Consider the following 20780-nt stretch of genomic DNA (forward strand, 5'->3'; position numbering starts at 1 on the left):
TGGGAGGTAATTTGGATTGGGTGATATAGTCATTTAAATGTGCTTGCCCCAGGTAGTGGCACTATTAAGGGGTGTAGCCTTGTTGGAGCAAGTGTGTCACTGTGTAGGTGGGCTTTGAAATGCTCCTCTTAGCTGCTTAGAAGAGCTGGTCTTCTTCTAGCCACCTTCATATCAAGATGAAGAACTCTCAGCTCCTCCAGCGCCATGTCTGCCTGCCTGCTGCCATGCTTCCTGCTATGGTGATAATGGACTAAACCTCTGAATCTGTAGGGTAGTCACAATTAAATCTTTGCCTTTATAAGTGCTGCATGGGGTTTCTTCACAGCAATGGAAACCCTAACGAAGACAGGTGAAATCAAAGAAGCGGAGCCTTCATAATACAGTTAGTGGTTTTAGAAGAAAAGGAGGAGAAGCCTAGGCTAAGAGCTTGCTCCATTGTCCTATCTGATGCTCTCTTCCATGTCCTGATGCAGCAAGAAGGCTCTGACCAGATGCTGAGCAGATGTCTAGGAATTGGGTTTTCAGCCTCTAGAGTTATGAGCCAAATAAAACCTCCAGGTTCTGGCATTGCTAGACTATAGAGCATTTGTATAGCATAAGCGAGGCTCTTGGTTTCATGCCCAGCAGTGCAAAGACAAACAAACAAACAAACTTCAATTCTCCAAAAATCACTAGGCCTCAGATGTTGCACTACAGCAACGGAAAATGAGGGTGAGCATATTGATGGTGGTGACGTAATGTTTTTATATTGTATTGCCTTTAAAAATTGGGCCTGTGCTTTAGACTTACAGTTCACTACAGCTCAGTCTGGCGTCATGCCAGAGGCTCCATCACTATATGTGGCTTGTGATCCCTGCATAGGACATCAGAGGTCTAACTAAATAGAACCCTAATTAATGGCTGCTTAGGCAACCATGGCGAACAGCTACAGATCAGATTGAGGCTAAACCACCCAATGGCCGGGTATTCTGACTCTATGACTGTCCTTGAGTGTGGTAGGGACTACTCCAACTTGTCTCTTTAAGGTTAGTAATTAGGTGTGGTCATTAAGAGTTGTTAAACCCAAGTTAGTCTTAAATATTGATATTGGGCATATGCAGCAAAACAATGAAAGCGAATGAATCTATTGACCTAGGGTAGAGAGTAATTGGCATAGAAGATGGCTTTGCGTCTGTGTTCCTAAGCTCAGAGCCTGGAGGAAGAGGCTCAAGGGCTTCAGGAGCAGAGGGAAGGGCCGGCATTCGATAATAGCCTGATGGTCTATGTGACTCTGATTCAGAACTTTCTACAGATGCTCTTGGAAACAGCTGGTTTGACTGTAGACCACGGCATCTGGATACACGTAAGTGTTATGCTTGTACTGTACTGTGGTTTGCTCAACGTGCAACAGCCTATGTCTGCAAAAAAGATGGATGTACTTTAGTTTAAAAATACCTATTGCCAAAAAAGTGTGAAATACAGATACAAAGCGAGCACATGCCGTTGGAGAAACGGTGCCAAGAGACTTGCTTGTCACAGGGCTGTCAACTCTTCAATTTGCTAAACACAGTCTCTGCCAAGTGCCATGAGCTGAGGTAGGATAAGATGAGGTGTGTCTGGATTCAATTCCACACACCACTGAATCTGAACTATGCTATGTTTTTCTTTGAATTCTCTTAGATTTCTGTGTGGGAGGATATTTTGTCCCCCAAAGTATGAATGATGGACAATCTTTGGGCTCAAGGATGGCCACTTGGTTTATCCTACAAAGGGCCTCTTGCCCTAGAGCTAGCTGAGGTAGGGCAGAGGAGAAGAAAACTACAGTTTAACCATTAATTTTTCCCCAACCTGAGCCACTTGGTAGGAGCTTTCTTTTTCCAGGCCTGGAGGGTAGCCAGAGGACTCTAGTTTGCAGGAGAGTGCGTGGTAAACATCACTGAGCACTGGACTTGCAGATGGTGGTAGGCTGTCTCACCCGCAGGACAGGACTATAAGTTATCCTCCCCCTGCTAAAAAGAACTGCAAGCCCCCTGGGACTCTGTCCCATGCCTGATGTGGAAAGAGCAACTTGTGTTTGTGTGTGATGACTCTGGTCTCTCTGGTGTCATTTGCCGCTCCCAAACCCAGCGCTAATCACAGCAACTGCCCTCCCTGCAGTAGGTTAAAACTCACAGTGACCCAAGAGGCCTCTGAGTTTTAAGATTTCACTTTTCTGGCTTATTTAATTTACATAATTATTCGTTCAGCGTTTGAAAATCCCTTATTTGGTTGTTTTATACTGAGCAAAATTTCCTGGCAATTCCCCAAATGGTCGCCCCTCTGCCTGCCTCTGCAGTCATTGTCCCCATAGCAATAAGGGAAGTAACTGACTGCGGGCTCTCTGCCCAGCATTCAGATAAGTCCAAGGCAAGCTTTCTGAGCTGCTGAACAGATTTAGACTCCTAAAACTAAGGGAAGAGCATTTCTCCTGCTTTATTAATTCTATTAAAACCGTGCATGGGATAAAGGGTAAGGTTTCCTTGAGCTTGGAGGAGCAAGACGATTTCCTCCATGTGAGGATTTGATAGCCTCTAGTATCTAGCAATGCAGCAGCATCCTTATCCACTCTCATCTGATGTGCACTGGTTGTTCTGGTATCCAGTCTATCATCTGCCCACACCAAAAGAAGTGTTCATTATCTCTTTGCTCTGTGATAGCTCTATCTGCCAGGTCCACAAAGACAAGAAGCCAGAAATTCTCTCTCTCTCTCTCTCTCTCTCTCTCTCTCTCTCTCTCTCTCTCTCACACACACACACACACACACACACACACACACACACACTGCTAAAGTTGAGATCAGGGATAGGAACCATGAATTGTTTCGCATCACACAACAGCTATTTTTTCCCATCCAACTGCATCCCTGTAATGGTTGATCAGTATCTCTGCTTTCTGCATCCCCATACCATTCCCTTGTTCTGGCAATGACTGAAGCAATGAATCTGGTTGGGTTCGAATGAAGGATTGTTAGCTTATATCTCATGGAAGACAAATGCAAGTAGGTGTTACAGGTCAAAGGGACCACCCATTCACAGTTCCTGTTATTACACAGGCTGAGGGCAGAAAGTTATAACCTTCTGGTGAGACGCTAAAGGTACAAACGGGGCTTGGGGCAGGATGTGACTGAAGAAGTATGACAGTCAAGGTTATGAGAGTTTTGCTCATTACAGAATATAGACTTTGGAATGACCTGAGTTTTCAGCAACAGATGAATGGATAAAGAAAGTATGACCCACAAAAGAGTATTATTCAAATATGAATGCATACAGCCAAACAAAGGTGTAACCGGATTCAGATAACTTTAAGGCAGGCAGGAAAGCAATTCTTTATTCAGATTCCTTGTTCACTTTCTCAGAGGTGGAACATCAGGGGACGAGCTACCTCATAGGCTGGCCTGCCATTTTGTTTATTCCTGTTCAATGTAAACACCACATGTGGTAATTTTGAATCATGGTTTTATAGATCTCTTATAAAAGAGATGTGGTAATTTTGAAACATGATTTTTTTAGAACTTTCAGACTAATAATGTCCAAGATGGCAGAAAACATGCTAGGTTCACCTTGGCTTTTTCGGAGCACTTGGCACTAAGTGTGGGACTTAGTCATTGAGGTAGGGGGATGGGAGTCAAGGAGGGATGAAGCCAGGAGAAGAAATAAGGCAGTATGGCCCACAAATGAGAAGAAGGAAGGGACAGGGGATTGAAGGAATTGTGATGGGGTGTTTAGTAAGTAAAACCAGGAGGGTTGGGGCTAGCCTAGACAAGGACAGGTAGAAAAGATTAGACAGACTTTTTTCCCAATAAAAATACTTGCCAATCAAATTTAAGAGAACATAAGAAAATCATTCATCACAAGCTTTTTTTATTCCAAGCATGCAAGGATGACTCAACACATGTAAATTAAAATCACAACAGCTCATATCATGAACTCAAAGAAATCACATGGGTATTTCAACAGATGTAGTAAAAGCTTTTTACAAAATGCAACGTCTCTTTGTGATAAAAATCCTGGAGAAACTTGGAACAGAAGGGACATACTTGAACATAATAAACATAGGACGGATCCACAGCCAATACAATATCAGAGCAGAGAAACTCAAAGCATTTCTATTAAAGTCTGAAGTAAGATACAGGTATCCACTTTACCACTCTTTTAAAATATGGTGCTTGGAGTCTTAGTTAGAGAAATAAAACAAGAGGCATAATGAGAGAGATACAACTAGAAAGAAGTCAAACTATCTCTGCAGATGATCAGATTCTGCACATCAAATCTCAAAGACTCTACCAGAAAATTCTTTTAACACAGTAAAATGGCAGCACATAAAATCATCATACCGAAATCTGTTGCCCTCCTGTCTGTCAAGGACAAGCAAGCTGAAATGAATAGGGGAAATCTCACTGACAATAGCCATCATAAATGTAAAATAATGGGAATAAATCCAACCAAGGAAATGATGACCTCTATAATGAAGACTTCAAGACACCCTGAAGAGGCCCATTTCCCAAGAAAGAAGACACTGAAAGATGGAAGAACCTCATGCTTGTGGGTTGGAAGGATCAATACTGTGAAGGTGGCCATTTTAACCAGAGACTCTCTAAGGGTTCAATTAAATCCCCATCAAAATGTCAACATCATTTCTCTCAGATACTGAAAACAATTCATTCAGAAACATAATGCTTAGATAGCCAAAGTGAAATGGAGCAAAGAGCAATGCTGGAGCTACCGTCATATCCGGCTTCGAGTTGATGCAACAGAGCTATGGAGTAAAAGTCGCTAGCAGAGGAACACACATGTAGGGCAACAGAAAACCCAGACTTACGTAAATGCATACAGCTGTAGACGCTTACTAGACTCACAGGGAGAAAAGCTTTCTTAAACAAATGGTGCTGGGAAAACTGGATATCCACAGAGAATAAAACCAGTTCATTCTCTCTCTCACCTTGATAAAAAACTAACTCCATGTGGATCAGAGAGCTTTAACATAAGGCCTGAAACTCTGAAAATTCTACAAGAAAAGTAAAAGTAAAAAAAAACAAACACTTCAAGATATAGGCTTAGGTAATGACAGTCTGAATAGGACTTCCAAAGCTCAAGAAATGAGGCCAAATACTGACAAATGGGGGCCTCACGAAATTAAAAAACTCTTCTGTATGGCAAAGGACATCATCGTTTGGAGAAGGTGGCAAGCTATAGAATGAGAAAAGATCTTTAGCAATTACATATGTGATAGAGAGTTAATATCTAAAATATATAAAGAACAAAAAATTGAACAATAAGAAAACATTCTAATTAAAAAAATGGGAGACAGAAGTATACTGAGAATACTTAGAAGACAAATCACAGGATGACTGACAAAGAAATGCTCAACATCCTTAGTCATCAGGAAATGCAGATCAAAATTACTTCGAGATTTTGTCTTGTACTAGTGAGAAGGACAAAAGGCAATAAAACAAATGATTTAGCTTACGCTGGTGAGGATGTGGGAAATGGGGAGAGCTTATCCACTGCTTTCAAGAGTACAAACTTGGACAGCCACTCTGAAATCAGTGTTACAGTTCCCAGGAAGTTGGGAGTAATCTTCCTCAACATCCAATGCTCTTGAACATATCCCCCAAAGACTCCATCTGACCAGAGAGACACTGCTCATCCATGTTCATGGCTGCTCTATTCATATCAGCCAGACGCTGGAAACAGCCTAAATGTCCACCAACAGGTGAATGGACAATCGAAATGTGGTCCATTTATACAATAGAATATTGCTTGTCTGTTAAAAAGGAAATCATGACATTCATAGGTGAATGGATGGAGCTTTAAAACATCATCTGGAATGAGGTAACCTGGACCTTCCCTCAAAGCATCTTTGGGTCTGGAAGGGGAGGGAAAGGGAAAAGGAGAAGTGGAAACATGTGGGTGAGCTTGTCTGTGCACCTGGGGACCAAGCCTAGCAGAGAGAAAACTTAGTGAACTAGAGCGAAGGGAACTCATAGCTCATACAATGCGATTTCTGCTTCTTTACTTGAAGCACAGCTACCTGATGTCACCATCAGGCAGTCCCGCCCCCTAAGAGCGCGGGTGGACAGCAGTGACTTTTAGCACGACTTGTTCTACTTTCTCGTTCTAAGTTGTTGCTGTTTGGGTGAGACATTAGTACTGTAGAGATCATCAGAGAAAACCTGGAAACATGCTGACTCCTCATAGGTTTTTGGAAACTACTGCTGCCAGTCTTTGAGTAAGATGCTGTCATAAGGGAGGAAAAAGCCTCCCTTTTGATCTTCTATGCATCTTTCATTTCAGTGCTTACAACATCCCTCTAAGGGAGGCTCTCAGCGCAGCACTGCCTGGTATTTGTTGCAGCTTTATGCAACAAATGCTGATGAGTAGGGTGTGGGTTGCCCAAAGGTGAGTCGGGGTGAGCCAGGACTCTGTCCACTGGGACCCTGGTGTCAGGTGCAAGCAGTCAGGAAGGCTTACCTCCTTTCCTCCTTCCACAGAAAGAGAACTTGGGCTGGTCCTCCTCACAGAGGGGATAGGAGTAATTCAGAATAGAAGAGCCTTTTGCCGTAAGAGCTATGTCCAGAAACAGCTTTCTGATGTCCTGTCCTATAAAGAAGAACAACTTCAGCACTCCATGTCTCCTCTGCAGGGAGGCCACTCGCGTGATTGTACCAAAGCATAGCTGGGTGGGCATATTCCCACCACTGTTGCCTGGCAGATGTGGCACATGACTCCCCAGAGAATTCCAGCAAGCTCTGCTGGCAGCGTCCATGTCTTCCTGGCCCCCTTTCCCTTCTCTTGTCAACCACCCACTCCTCTTCCCATCTCTGTTTCCCCGCCCATAGCATTTCTCCAGACAGTGTGAGTCCAGATAGCATGCAGAGCTTTAGGAAGACCCAGTCACATCCCAGTTCTTGGTCTTTGAGAATATTCCTCTCATTTCTCCAGTGCTCGGTTTACTGAAGGCTTCTGCTGTGTTTTGAGAAGACTGGTCTTCTACAAAAGAGGATACTTTAGTAGCTATGACAAACATACTGGTTTACTGTAATGGCACGGGCAACCAAGAAACTATCAGGCAGTGTGTGGTCTCACAGCCTGAGGAGGGAAGGAAGATTTGACCCCTCTTTTATTTTTTTCTTCCAATTTATAAGAACTTCTTCCATTAGCTGTTTGGGAAGCAAACTAATATGGGTAACAGACCATGCTGTGGGTAGAGCATGTTTGTTTGTGGCAAAGGTAATAAGTAAGCCTTTTGTCTGTGTAGCAACTGAACAATCATTAATTTTTTGATGTCTCTGCTGACCAGGAATTGACAGTAATGAAATGAGCAACTGGAACCTCTTTAATACAAAAGCCCAGAATTTCATGACCTTGAGGGGTTAACTTGAGGGTGTGTGGAGAGGCGAAGGTAGGATAGTTGGTGCAGCCCACTGTGCTAAGTCAGTGTGAGTCATCCTATGTGCAGAGGAGGAGAAGGCTCTGCTCTGCCTCAAGTCAAGGTAATCTCATCTACTTACTCAGAATGATGCCAAATCTAATGTTGAGATTCGGTTGGATCTGTTTGGAGCACTGGTCAATGGACAGGCCAAAATCCTGAAAGGGATCTGCCAAAGAGGACACAGGAGACTAGTCACGAGGACACGGCAAACTCATCTGCAAAATCAGCACTAATGATTTTTACAGGAATCACTGAAGTGCCCGGTACTTAGAAACGCCTGGAACATTTCAGCAGCTCCTCCCACTCTGACCACAGTCTCTGTCAGGTCACTCTGACAGCAGGGCCTCGGTAACAGATGACAAGTTTAGTACTTACTGTCTTCATCATTGCTTATGTTCTTTTAGCCCCTGACCTTAATCTTGCTGACAGAGGGAAACGTGTGTAGATACTTAGTTGCAGTAAGCCTTTACAATTCTGCTTAGCTGTCTGTCACCCCTCCCATTCAGTGTCTCCTCTCTGCTCTATGGAAGGCATAATGCTAAACAGTCGGGGCTAAAGATAATGCGTTTCACATGTAATTTTTATTTATTCAAACAGCACTTTATGTGCTACAATAAAGAGCAGAAAGAGCCTATCGCCCTCCTCCCTCCAGCCAGGTGGCAGTGCGCTGTGCATGTACACACACACACACACACACACACACATATGAAAACTCCAGCTTTCTGATTTGCCTGTATACTTTCTCTCATTTCAAACGTTTCTTGCTAATTTTTGACTTTTGTGAAGCTTCCCTCATAGTTTTGGGAATAGTTGTTTATTCTCTGAATTAAAAAACCCAGTCATGTCTGATATACGCTTCAAATTGTGCAAGTATGTCTAGTCATCCCTCGATATCCATAAAGAATGCATCAGGGCACTTATATACCAAAATCCATAGATGCTTAAGTTCTTGATATAAAATATCTTATTTTCATAGAATCTGTGCAACCCTCATAGACACACACACACACACACACACACACACACACATTATATATATATTCATTTTTAAAATATATGTGTGAATACCTACATGTTTGTATGTGTACACATGAGTTCTTGTGAAGGCCAGAAAGAGGAGTTAGATAACCTAGAACTGGAGTGTACGGACAGTTGTGAGCTGCCATGTGGGTGCTGGAAACCCAAAGTGAGTTCTGTGCAAACCCTTTTGACCAATGAGTCATGTTTCCAGCCTCCTCTCCACACAGATCTTTAAAGTCATTCCTAGGAGACTTACAGTAGTCTCCTACTTCAAGGCAAATGCAGTGTGTGATGTACTTCAAGGCAAATGCAGTGTGAATCATCTTACACTGTTTTGTTTAAGAAACACGGGAAGAAGTCTGCACAGGCTCAGAATACACATATTCAAACACTTTAGATCTGGTTTTGGTTGGATCTGAGGATGTGGCAGCTGTGGATATAGAAACCCAACTGCATTGCTTGGTAATTCACTCTGTGCCTTAATCCCATAACACCTAATGTAAACTTAGACTTAAGGCAGCATCTATTTTTGCATCTTTATTTTTCATTTCCCTTCCATTGTGCATATCTCTGGGCCTGAGGGAGGAATACCATCTTGAGCTGAGAAACTCCTAAGAATTTTCATCCTCTGTTCTCAGACTCCCCATTACTCAGCCTATCCAACACATAGGCACCCCACAGACACACATGATGAACATGAGTCTGGGTCACCATTAAGCTAGCCACATCTCAGTTCCAGATGCAGAATTTGTACTTTGTGTGGCTGCTGCTCATCTACAATGGTTCCTATGCTGTAGGCAGCCAGGAAGCCAGGGAGAAATGGAAGCTGGAGCCAGGGACTGGGCTTGCTTATCAACACTTTTTAGGGGCTCTTGCTTCCAATAGATGCTTCGCTTGCACCTTTCTGGAACCAGCCGGGCTCAGCTCTGAGGGTTCCCAGACCTCTGCAAAAATAGCATCTCAGAGGTAGTTAGTCTTCTCCTGTCTTGCACCACAAGGTCTGCCTTCCAAGCATCCAGGTTTTCATCCCACCAGATTTTGCCCTTAGCTCTCCCAGCACTTGAGAAGACAACTCTTTTTTTTTAATTTATTTATTTCATAAATAAGATGAGTACACTGTAGACACACCAGAAGGGGGCATCAGATCCTGTTACAGATGGTGGCTGGGATTTGAACTCAGGACATCTGGAAGGGCAGTCAGTGCTCTTAACTGCCGAGCCATCTTTCCAGCCTAAAGAGACAGCTCTTATTCAGTGTCATTTTTTCTTTTGGTTTCTCTTATTTTTCAATTCAGTTAATTAAAATATTCTCCACATTAAATGATTTATGTTAAAATTAACTGATTAGTTATTACTTCTTCTATAGCAGCAGTTCTCAGCCTGTGGTTTGAGGACCATCAGAAAATGCAGTCTTAGGGACTGAGATACTGCTCAGTAGCAAAATCAGTTATGAAGAAGCAATGAAAATAAACTTATGCTTGGGGGTTCTTAAGACCATTGGAAATACGTGCTTTCTGATGATCAAGACCCACAGGTTGAGGACCTCTGCTCTATAGGCTCTAAGACTATAGAATCAGGAAGAATCTGGGAAAATGTGTGACTCTTCCTTCTGTCACGGACTGCGTCATATGGACTCAGAAGGGTTGTGTTAGCTTACCTAGATCCCAGCATGGAAAGCGCCCGAGTCAAGTTGTCAACTCAGCATTAACCAAAGCACAAACAAAACCACATTGCTGCTTAGTAAGTATTATATATCGGAATCAATAAGGAAATCCTAAAACATGCACGTTAGCTTTCTTTTTAAGAATGCCTGGAATGTTTTCTCTGCAGGTATATGGCATTGGGTAGTGCAGTCTTCTACCTGCTTTCTGCTGCTGCAGACAGTGTTATGACCATCCATATACTAACCTGAGAGATGCTTCATTGCCTCTGATACCTGTGACGGCCATGTTCCCTAGACAAGTCCAGCCTGGCAAATCTAATACAGGTATTGTTCTGGTTGGTTTGCCCCCCAATTTTCTTAGGGAAACTATTCCTCTTTTCTGATGCACTTTTTGACTTCTTCCTAAACGCTTTATGGTGTCTCAGGATTTCTTTCAGGTTGTTAAACAGTGGTGGGGATGAAGAAGGCAATTGCTTTTGCTACACACTAAACACTCAATATTGACAGAAAGAAATAGAGGTCACTTAACGGTAGATGTTTAAGAAAGTGCACCCTCAAAGCTATGCATTAATTGCCTTCTGAGGCAAAATGAACAAAGGTATGTATTACTCAGTTAGCAGTTACATAATTCCGGGGTGTGTTTATCATCAATATTATAAAGCTATACATAGGGTGAGCTAAAAGGAGAGGAAAGGAATAAAGCCTTTTCTTGGTATTAGAAAAATAATTTTCATAAGAGACAAAGTCACAAAGGAATCCTTAGGTTGCTTGTCTCCTCTCTCGAAGGAAATGTATATGGAAACAAAAAGATTATTTTAAAAGTACTTAGGGAATTTTCTGAGTTTCCCTGGCAATTTTTCTCAAGTTTTTATGCAAGATTGATGTCTTTGAATGTAAGTAGGCAGTCTACAGGAAAGCTATGCAGTTTCTAGGAATAGATGACATCACTTTCCTGATGTCCATCCTCACACTAATACTCTGTATTTTCTTATTTTTCCATTTGGGTGCTTAGCATGCTCGGACTTATGTGTATTACACACCCACCATCCCTCTATTAGACACAAAGTCCCAGAACCAGGAGCATCAAGTCTTAATATGACATTGGCTCCTCCGTAACTATTGGAAGAAGGAACAATGTAAATTATTTGAAATAACTTGAGAACTTTAAGTTATTTGGAATAAGGTTGAGAACCTTAAAGCTGAATGAATAAATGACTCATGAATTCATTCATTCATGATTTTTGTCATTTAGTCTCATCTAATGTTATGTGGACCAAGGCAATCAGCACCTCCAGGTGCTATCCACGTGATAGAAGCATCTCTGTGACAATACATAATGTGACAGAGCTGCTGAAAGTGGACCACCTCTGGGCACCAAGTCACCCTCAGTGAAGAAGCATTGGCTTAAGGCATTACTTTCCTGTGGACAGGGACCTGTGTAGGACAAGGAAGGGGGGGATGTAGATAAAGCAGAAGTGGTGAGGTGGACCCAGGGACAGATGTAGGAGCATGCAGGAAACCAGGGATGAAAGGAATAACTGACCCAAAGCCATGTGGAAGCTACTCTCCTATCTCACAGCCCGCCTTAAAAAAAGAGTAAGTGGAGGGATAGTAAAGTACATGGACAAAGGAAGAGGAGAGGAAATACTGAGAGTTAAAGCATTAGTTAGGGATGGAAGGGGAGTGGGGAAGGGGGCACAATGGGCAGGTGAGCAAAACAAAACAAAACAGAACAGAACAAAAGAAAAACCAACCTACAGATGGCTTGGGAGGTTTTAGGCCTTGATATGGATGTGGATTTTAGTATTTTACTAAATGACAATGCTCTCAAGTTGTCCTCTAAATATTTATGTTTACATCCTCAAACCTGAGTTGCTCTTAATCCAGAGAGCTTTGCTTGGCTGTAAAGAGGAGTCAATGAAGAGATACAGAGCTGGTCAAAGTGATAAAAGACTGAGCGAGTTGTCACTGGGGCATCTACACTAACCCTCCCACCACTAAGACTCACGGTAGACCAAGGGAGAGGAGGCATGAAAAACGTAAGGATTCAGATGGCGAGGCGGAGTTTTTTGAACTGCGGTCTTCCAGGCATGCCGTGACTATTTCATTCATGAACTTACAGATGCTGCAATTACCTGCACAAGATCTATACACAATGAAGCTTGCTCAAATCCCAACATAGCTGGAGTAAACAACCTTTAAGGCTCCACTCCATAGAGAGTAACTATAGGAAGGGTGGTCATTGAGGGACGGATTCAATTCTTTATTGAATTTTGGTCACTGCACTGGTAGGTTTTTCATGCTCTTGCAGGCCCACATACATGTGTATATGGGCACCACACATATAAAAGCACAAATTGGTAGGGCATGGGGAAAGCTGTATATGAGCGGTAAATGTGATCATATTTCATTGTGTATGTATGTATAAGAAATTATCAAAATTAAATAAAAAAAATCTAAAAGAAAGAATTATTTTACCACCAAAGACTTTACCTACACTCCAAGCACCCAAGACCACCTTCAAAAGAGAGAGGAGTTTACATCTTCTAAGTAGTTCTCCTTGGACAGTGATAGAAGTGTTTGGGGGTCAGAGCCTTTTCGTTGGGCCCATGACTCAAGCAACTCAGATCATCAAGCGCTGAACTTTTAAGACAAGAACAAAAATAACGTAAAGGGTTGTGAGAGCTGTTCCCATGCCACAAGGGCAGTGACAAAGGTCTCCTCCCCCCACCCCTGCACTAGGGAGAAAGGAGGAGGCAAACGGCATTCTGGGAAATTCGAGAGATATTCTTTCTGAATGTTTTTCCTTTGTCCTCCATGTTACACCCACTTTCCTGTCTGCTCGTTGGTTTCCATGGCTCCCGTCTACGCAAGGACAGCACTAAGCGAATGAACAGGCATGCTCCCCAAACTTCCTCTGCTGCCTCCATCCACTGTGTTATGTGTACCCCAGAAGACCCTAAAAAGTTCTAGAAGACAGGCTTATTTTAACCAGGTGGGTGTCAATCTTGCTGGAGAAGAAGAATGCTCTCTCAGCTAGCAGCCGATAGCATCTATTTGGCTCACAAAGGTCAAGAATACCATATCTGTCTTGGACATTCTGGTCTATTTGTGGAGCAGAACTGCAAAAGCCAGTGGGGTTTAGAGAGAGCAAGGTCCCAGTGAATACCAACCCCAGAGATTTTCTTGTGCTTGTACTTTATTATCTGCCTGGGATCTCCTGGGCTGGATCCATTAAGGTGGCGACCTAGAAGATAACACCTTGGGTTTGTTACTTTGAATAGTGTGTGTTTGGGGGAGATGGAGTTTTCAACTGGAATTGGTGGGGAAAAAAAACAAAATGATTTTGGAAATGCAGTTCTTTAGTTGAGGATGGTGAGGTATGGGGGCACCCCTCTGGTCTTTTCATTGGCTTTCTCTCAGGTAGTCCGATGGATGTGTATCAACCGTCACCAAGTCGTAGAATCTCTGGGCCCTCTGAAGTCTTTGTGTTTCCCATTGGATAACTCAAGTCCACAGAACTCATTCAAAGTTCTCCATTGTTCTAGTTTCATTCTGTCACTGGTTTATTTGGCTTACTTTCTGTCTGTCACTGAGGGGAAATCAAGGCAGAAACACAGTAACTTGTCATATCTCACCTACAGCCAAGTACAGAAAGAGCAAAATGGAGCGTTACTTGCTTACTTTCTGAAAAACTAGCTTTCTCAACTCTTATATAATTTATGGGTTAGCCCATAAAACTGCTGCCCATAGCAGGATGAGCCAATTGGCAACTGTCTTAGTTAGGGTTGCTACTGTTTACGAATTACCATGATCAAGGCAACTTGTTGAGGAAAATTTTTGTTTTATACTTCACTGTTGATCATCAAAGGAACTCAGGAGAGGAAGTCAAACAGGGCAGGAACAAGAGGTAGGAGCCAATGAAAAGGCCATGGAGCGGGTGCTGCTTATTGGTTTGTTCAGAACCCAAGACCAGCAGGGGTGGTCCTATGCACAATGGCTGGGCCCTTCCACCTCAATTGCTAATTAAAAATGTGCCAGCATAAGAATGATCTTATGGTGGCATTTTCTCAGTTAGGGCTCCTTCCTTTTCAGTGACTCTAGCTTATGTCAAGTTGACATAAAATTAGCTAGCACAACAACTTCTCTCCAAGACAAGGCCACAGGTTAGCTTGATCTAGATTATTCCTCAATAGAGACTTTTCCCTTGGGTGATTCTAAGTAGTGGCAAGTTGTCATTAAGACTAACCATCACACCAAGTTTTACAATCACGTGTGTGTGTGTGTGTGTGTGTGTGTGTGTGTGTGTGAGAGAGAGAGAGAGAGAGAGAGAGAGAGAGAGAGAGAGAGAGAGAGAGACAACTACCCTTATCTCTAGTTCTACTGCTTGGATTTAAAAACCTGTTGGAAATTAATTGACTTTCTCCCACAGGGGAGGAATCCTCTTTAAACACTCACCCAGAGAAGGGGCAGTACCCACCTACCTCACTTACACCAACTTTCCTTGAGCTTTGTATCTAAAGCCAGCTTCAAGCTTCTGGACTTCCTGCTCTGGGAAGGCCCTCTCTCTCCCTTCTTTCTCTTCTTCCTTCCCTTCCTTTTCCTACTCTGCTCCCTGCCCTCCTTGATCTCCCTCTCTCTACCCCTCTCTCTTTTCCCCTGACACAGGCTCTCCAGGGTTTTTACCTGACCACACTCTAGAGCCCCAAACACCAATGTACCCCTCATGGATTAAACCTCTGTGTTCTTTCTTACCTCTTCTTGAGACCTGGTTTTGCTTCCTGCATGCAATGTTAGCAGAAAACAGGCTGACCCGGGAGAATGCTAATGTGAGGGCTAAGGATGCTAATGTGCTTGGCTACTTTCCAATAAATAAATTAGTGAAAGGTTTACCTCACATAGCAAAGCTCTAATTATCTCTCTCCTGTAGTTTCTCCCTTCATACCTGGCTCAACCACACCTCTCTAGGATGCCCTCAGAGTCCCTAGTTTGCCCTTCTTCTGGCTTCCCACAGTCTATTTTGGTTTTTTTTCAAGACAGGGTTTCTCTGTGTAGCCCTGGCTGTCCTGGAACTCACTCTGTAGACCAGGCTGGCCTCAAACTCAGAAATCCACCTGCCTCTGCTTCCCAAGTACTGGAACTACAGGCATGTGCCACCACCACCCAGTTTGCCTCTATCATCCTTAATCTGTAGAAGTTAAGGCTCTGTTGCTCATCCTTGTGGCCCAGAAGAGCTGTAGAAGTGGCTCAATAAATATTTATACATTTATGTATGTATGGCAGTATGGGTTTTCTTTTGGTGAACTTTTTTTTTTTTGTAGCTCAATTGTGCCATCCTCTGACATGAATTTTGTTGCAATGTCTGAAGCTGGATACACCCACTTCTAGCTGTAAGCTGTCATGTTAGGAATTGTGTTTTATTTATTCATGTTGAGATAACTGGTGTCTGTGTTAGTGGACATGCCCAAGTTGGTTGAAAGGACAAAGTCGGATGATTTGAGAAGAGCAGAAGGTGTTAGGCAATGACTCCAGCCTTGTGTTCTTAGATTTTTTTTTTTTTTTTTTTTTTTTTTTTTTTTTTTTTTGTCAATTTGGCTTTCCAGGAAGCTTCAAGTGCATTAACTTTTCTTGTCAACAATGGAAATATTTACTTTGGTGTTTGAGACATAGTTCCTGGGTGTGCTTGAACAGCCAGTAGTCCAAGGTCAGATGCGACAGTCACTCCCCTGTATCTTTCACCAGATAATAACAAACAGACCTTATTTAGACATCATCCACATAGGCTCCCTGGTTTCCAGTTCTGCAAGCTTCTGTTCTGTTTATGATTAAACTCTGGTGTGTGTTGAAAGTTTCCCTTCTCATTTGGTGGTGTTGACCGAGGGCTTAATCCTCTTGTTGATATTCATATGATATCACTTGAGGGTCAGTAGTGTCGCTGATGATGTCGGCATAAGGCTTGGGTGAGACACTGTTGCTAGAATCCATCTACAGCAGCTCAAAGCCAACTTTCATCTTCTTTGTTTGTAAATTTATTGTCTTGTCTGCACACCCTCCCCATTCCCCGCTTCTTTGTGCTATAGGAAAAAGTAAGTCTATCGTGGGTGGATGTATTCTATCTATCGGTGTTTTCCTGATTTCTTCTTTTTCTCACTTGTCAAATCTCATTATTAGAGATGAGCCTAGCAAGGCCCCAGTGGCTCACTTTCAAATGATACTAGCTCTGTTCCCATTCAAGTTTCTTCTCCCAGTGTGTTGTAGGGAATTTACTTATTCAAAATTGAACCTCCAATTGCTTCTGTTTTGAGCCAAGGTATGCAGATTCCTAGATATGAATCTTTGCTTTAGATGCAATGAAAACAGCATTGACACCATCACAGTGTATTGTTAGTGAGTTGAGGGCTTAAACATTTCAGGACTGTGTAGGCCATTTGGTAATAGCGGTCAGTGTGCCTTTGAGTATAAAGTAGTGTTTGGGCTACTGATGGAAAATTCTGGAACCTTTACTAGTTTCCTTTCAATTGTAAAATAAATGAAAGTCATTAATAATAGCCTTTTAGTGACAGGAAAGAGGAGGGACACATATTGCACTTTTGGCCTCAGAATAACTGGTGTGCCTTCCCCCAGCAGGGGAGGGAATGGTCTGTGTTTCCTGTCCTGCAGTTTTGTTTTTCATGTTTGTCATTACTTATGATTAGTTATTGTTCAAAATTATTAAATAGAAAATGCCCCCAAAGTATACCATAGGTAATTTTCAAATTGGTGCCACTGAGTGCTAAGACAGAATCTCAACACATTCCCTTTGGGAGGTGAACAGGCCTTTTATCTGGCATATCAACATTGTATACATAAACCACCACTCAGCAGTATCTTGGTTATAAAAACTACTGTCTCAGGAATGTAGTAGGTTCATGTAATCCTTATTTGATTTACCAATGACCTTGAGGCAAAAGGACAATAATGATAAAAATTCAGACGTTCCATAGAGAAGCTTAAAAGCATCTCTATGTTAGAAGATGAGTGGTTTTTAGTCCAGAAAACAAATCACACAAGGAGGTGACCAAGATCTATGTAAGAATGAAATATGTGTACATAGAGTTAAGTCTTCTTCATTGCTTAACATCCATTGGAGGGATCTAGACTTCATTCCCTTAGAGGAGGAAACTAAATAGGATTGCACTGGGTGTGACTCTGGTCAGAGTGTGCTCTCCCACCAGAGATGGCCAAGTGGTCATGACTGTGAATATGCCAGCGTCTGAGTCGATTCAGCCATTCTGACTTAATGTGTCTGGATGCTGCCTCAGCATGGAGATGTTTAACAGTCCCCAGGTGATTGATTCACTTATCTATTTTATTTGTAAACCACTGTTTTAAGCCATAGGAGTCTTTTTGCTAATCTTGATGTACAATTTTGTAGACAGGTCTCAAGATATAATGTGTTTCACCACACTTTCAAAGCTTAACTCTGTAGTAGATTTCTAATCCATTTCTTTGCAAACCACATCCCATGATTTGTGGAATTTATGAGAATTTGAGGAGCTCCACATGGGAATTCTTTCTATCCAGACCAAGGATTATTATCTGTGCCTGGCTCCCTCTCTCCCTCTCTATTCATCTTACTGATTTCTGTCTCTAGAGAAACAGTGTTTCCTCTATTTGTCATGTCTAGGACTGTAAGCCACTGGGACCCCAGCAATTACCCAGGTGGCTACACTAGAAGTCTTCAAGGAAAGGCACAAATCTGCTTAGTGAAATTCTTGTAAAATGGTCTTAAGAACTTTTCTTTTTTTATTGCTTGAGCACCCTTTCTCTACTGGTACCATACTATCCAAGGAAAGGCCTAACATGAGAGGTCCAGGAGGGAGAAGACAGAGCTAAAAGGGAAATGATGATACTCAATAGAGGGTGATAGGGAACCAAGCATAGGATGCATCTGTAAGAACTTCCCAGTGGGGAGTAGTGGAGTCTTATGCAGATGGTAGTGGAAGGCTTGGAAGCTGGCAGAGCCAAACTAGAGAGGACTGGGGTAGCTTCAATGCCATATATATATATATATATATATATATATATATATATATATATATGTATGTATGAGGCATGCATGCATATAGGAGATTCATTGTAACAATTTACAGGCTGTAGTCTTGCTAATCTACCATGACTGGCTGTGAATGGAAAGTCCGAGAATGTAGTAATTGCTCAGTCCATAAGGCTGGGTAGCTCAGCTGGTCTTCTGTCTATGCTGGAATCCTAAAGAACTAGGCTCCAATGCCAGTGAAGCCTAGCAAGGATATGCTAGCAAGGTGAGTACAAGTAGGCAAAGAGCAAACACTTCCATCTTCTATGTCCTTATATAGACTTCTAGCAGAAGGTATGGCACATACTAAAGGTGTGTCTTCCTGCCTCAAGATCCTGACCAAAGATGTGTATGTTCTTGCCTCAAAGGTCTGGACTAGAAGTTCATTTATCCACTTCAAACTAAGCAAAAAACAATCCCTCACAGGTGTGATCTCCATTTCTGAATTGTAGTTCATTCTAGATGTAGTTAAGTTGATAAAGAATAACGGTCATCGCAGATGCTCACTGTTGTATGAACTTTGGTGCAACAACACTGTAGTCTGTCATTGGTTTCCCTACCTTGCCTAAGTTCCACTTGAAGAACTAATTAGTTCACTGAGCTTACTTACAGAGCATGCATCCCTTACTGAGTTACTTACAGGAGCGTGGGTGACCCTAAGGTAACTGCATTACCAAAAAGTCTCACTTCAGCGTGCTGCGAGGATAGAGTCCCACCTCTAGTTAGCCTTCCATACTATGTACTCCATTACTGCCCAAGACTATGAAATCATACACAGCTCAGGCAGAATTACATACAGCTAGGAGGGAAGTGTAGGAAGGTCATGGCTTGAATCGCAAATGAGCGTCTACTGACCCTCCTCACCTTCTCCTATTATGAACGAATACCAATAACCTTGATCTCAAAGGTCTCTTGCAACTAGTCACAGCTGTTCTGACGAAGAGAGTTATGGCTGCCATGCTCAGAGGAGAACAGTCTATAACACACAGGGACCACAAAGTTCCCAGAGTTGACTCCAGAAGAGTTCTACAGGCCATGGCATTTGGCCACGTCTTGTCTAGTACTGATAAATCTACCGTCAACTCACAGATTGGTTTTTGTATTGTTGCTTTTCATTTCTCTAGAATAAATATACCCATGAGTAGAATTTGTGGGTGATCTGACAAGTATGTGTTTAGTTCCCTTAAAAACTGCCAGCTATTTTCTACAATGGCAGGGCATTTGAAGCTCTCCTTCTAGGAGATATCCAGCAGGCAGGGTCCACTTGAAAGAAACTCTTGCTAGAGAAGTAGGCTCCTGAGGGAGAAATTACCGGAGCCTGGTAATCCAAGGTATATTTGAGAACTTCCTGAGAACTACGCCTACTCAGATCTTGAAGAACAAGACCCAGGACTGCCCTTGGTACCACAGGGGTGGAGCTGTTAACATGGCAACACACAGAACAAGGACACCAAGGATCTCTGGCATCCATGTTTAGCCACTTCCTTTCTTCCTGAGGCTCTGTTCAGGTTCCTGACACAATTTTGGCCCCACTCTGATGCCTAAAGCCTGGGTATTAACTGTTAAGATATATTTCCCAAATGCTTTTGATCATGGGACCAGCCTGACGTGTTTTCTGTTATTCCTGTATATCTGGTAATGAATTGTCCACTGCTGTCTCCAATCTCTCAGCCTACTCATAGGAGGAAAAAGATTCATTTATACTTTTTCCAGGAAGTAATCCTGGTGATGGAGCTGACTCCTAGTGAGAGACTCCTTTTCTGTTAGTGTGTCTCAGAGGACCACTGAGGATGGTACTGGTGAACATGGCTGCCTCTGATTTAAGACAAGAGTGCCTCTGCCAAGTAGCCCTGGATTCAAGGAATATCACAGCAGCAGATATCCAAAGCGATAAAAACCCATTATCTCTCTCTCAGGTGTAAACTCCTAGGCTTCTTACAGCTACAGTGCAGCTTTCCAAAGGAGTTGAGGATGCCCACTGGGAACACATCTCAGGATTTCATGAACTAAAATCAGGGGAAATGGATTCTTCCTGCATCTCTTACCTCAATGAAAACAAGTCAGGCTGAATCCATCAGCTGCCTGGCTCAGCCAGCAAGCTGTCTTCCTTCCAGGGAGGACAGAGATGCTTCCCTGGGAAACTCTCCTCACTGATTGCATCTTATAATTGGCAGAGCAAAGTGCATGGAGAACAGGGTCCCAGGGGCAGGAGTGATGCAGGATTACAAGCTACTGCAAGTCCAGGCTGGGGGAGGAAAAGAAAAGATGCTGGAGATTGTTTTGTGCCAGCAAAACAATTCTTAACAGAGTAGAAGGTTTATTTCTCTGTCTCCCCAGTCAACAACTCCTATCGCTATTCCCTCTCTTCCTATTTGGAGGATGACAAAAAATTGGTTCTCCTAATAAACATATAAAGGATTATATGGAAATATGGAAAGCTGACATAGAAAAGAAGCTGGCAACCTGAGCCTCAGATGAACCCAGGAGACTGAACAGTTGAATAACTGCAGTCTCCAGCCCCATATTTTTGGACACCCTGCAGAGTTAAGCACACAGTAAGGTTGGGGATGACCTT

General features: G+C 42.7%; 1 protein-coding gene across 1 annotated transcript in view; it reads right to left on the bottom strand.

The window, feature by feature from the left end:
• Positions 1–20780, bottom strand: part of Ly86 (lymphocyte antigen 86) — a 63108-nt gene that overhangs the window by 23747 nt on the left and 18581 nt on the right. Inside the window, exons 2-3 of the mRNA XM_052156700.1 lie at positions 7529–7615; positions 6489–6617 (exon numbers count right to left, since the gene is read on the bottom strand). Coding sequence (XP_052012660.1) covers positions 6489–6617; positions 7529–7615 — 216 coding nt within the window. The remainder of the gene's footprint in view (positions 1–6488; positions 6618–7528; positions 7616–20780) is intronic.

The sequence above is a fragment of the Apodemus sylvaticus genome, chromosome 14 (genome assembly GCF_947179515.1).
Source record: "Apodemus sylvaticus chromosome 14, mApoSyl1.1, whole genome shotgun sequence".
NCBI lineage: Eukaryota > Metazoa > Chordata > Mammalia > Rodentia > Muridae > Apodemus > Apodemus sylvaticus.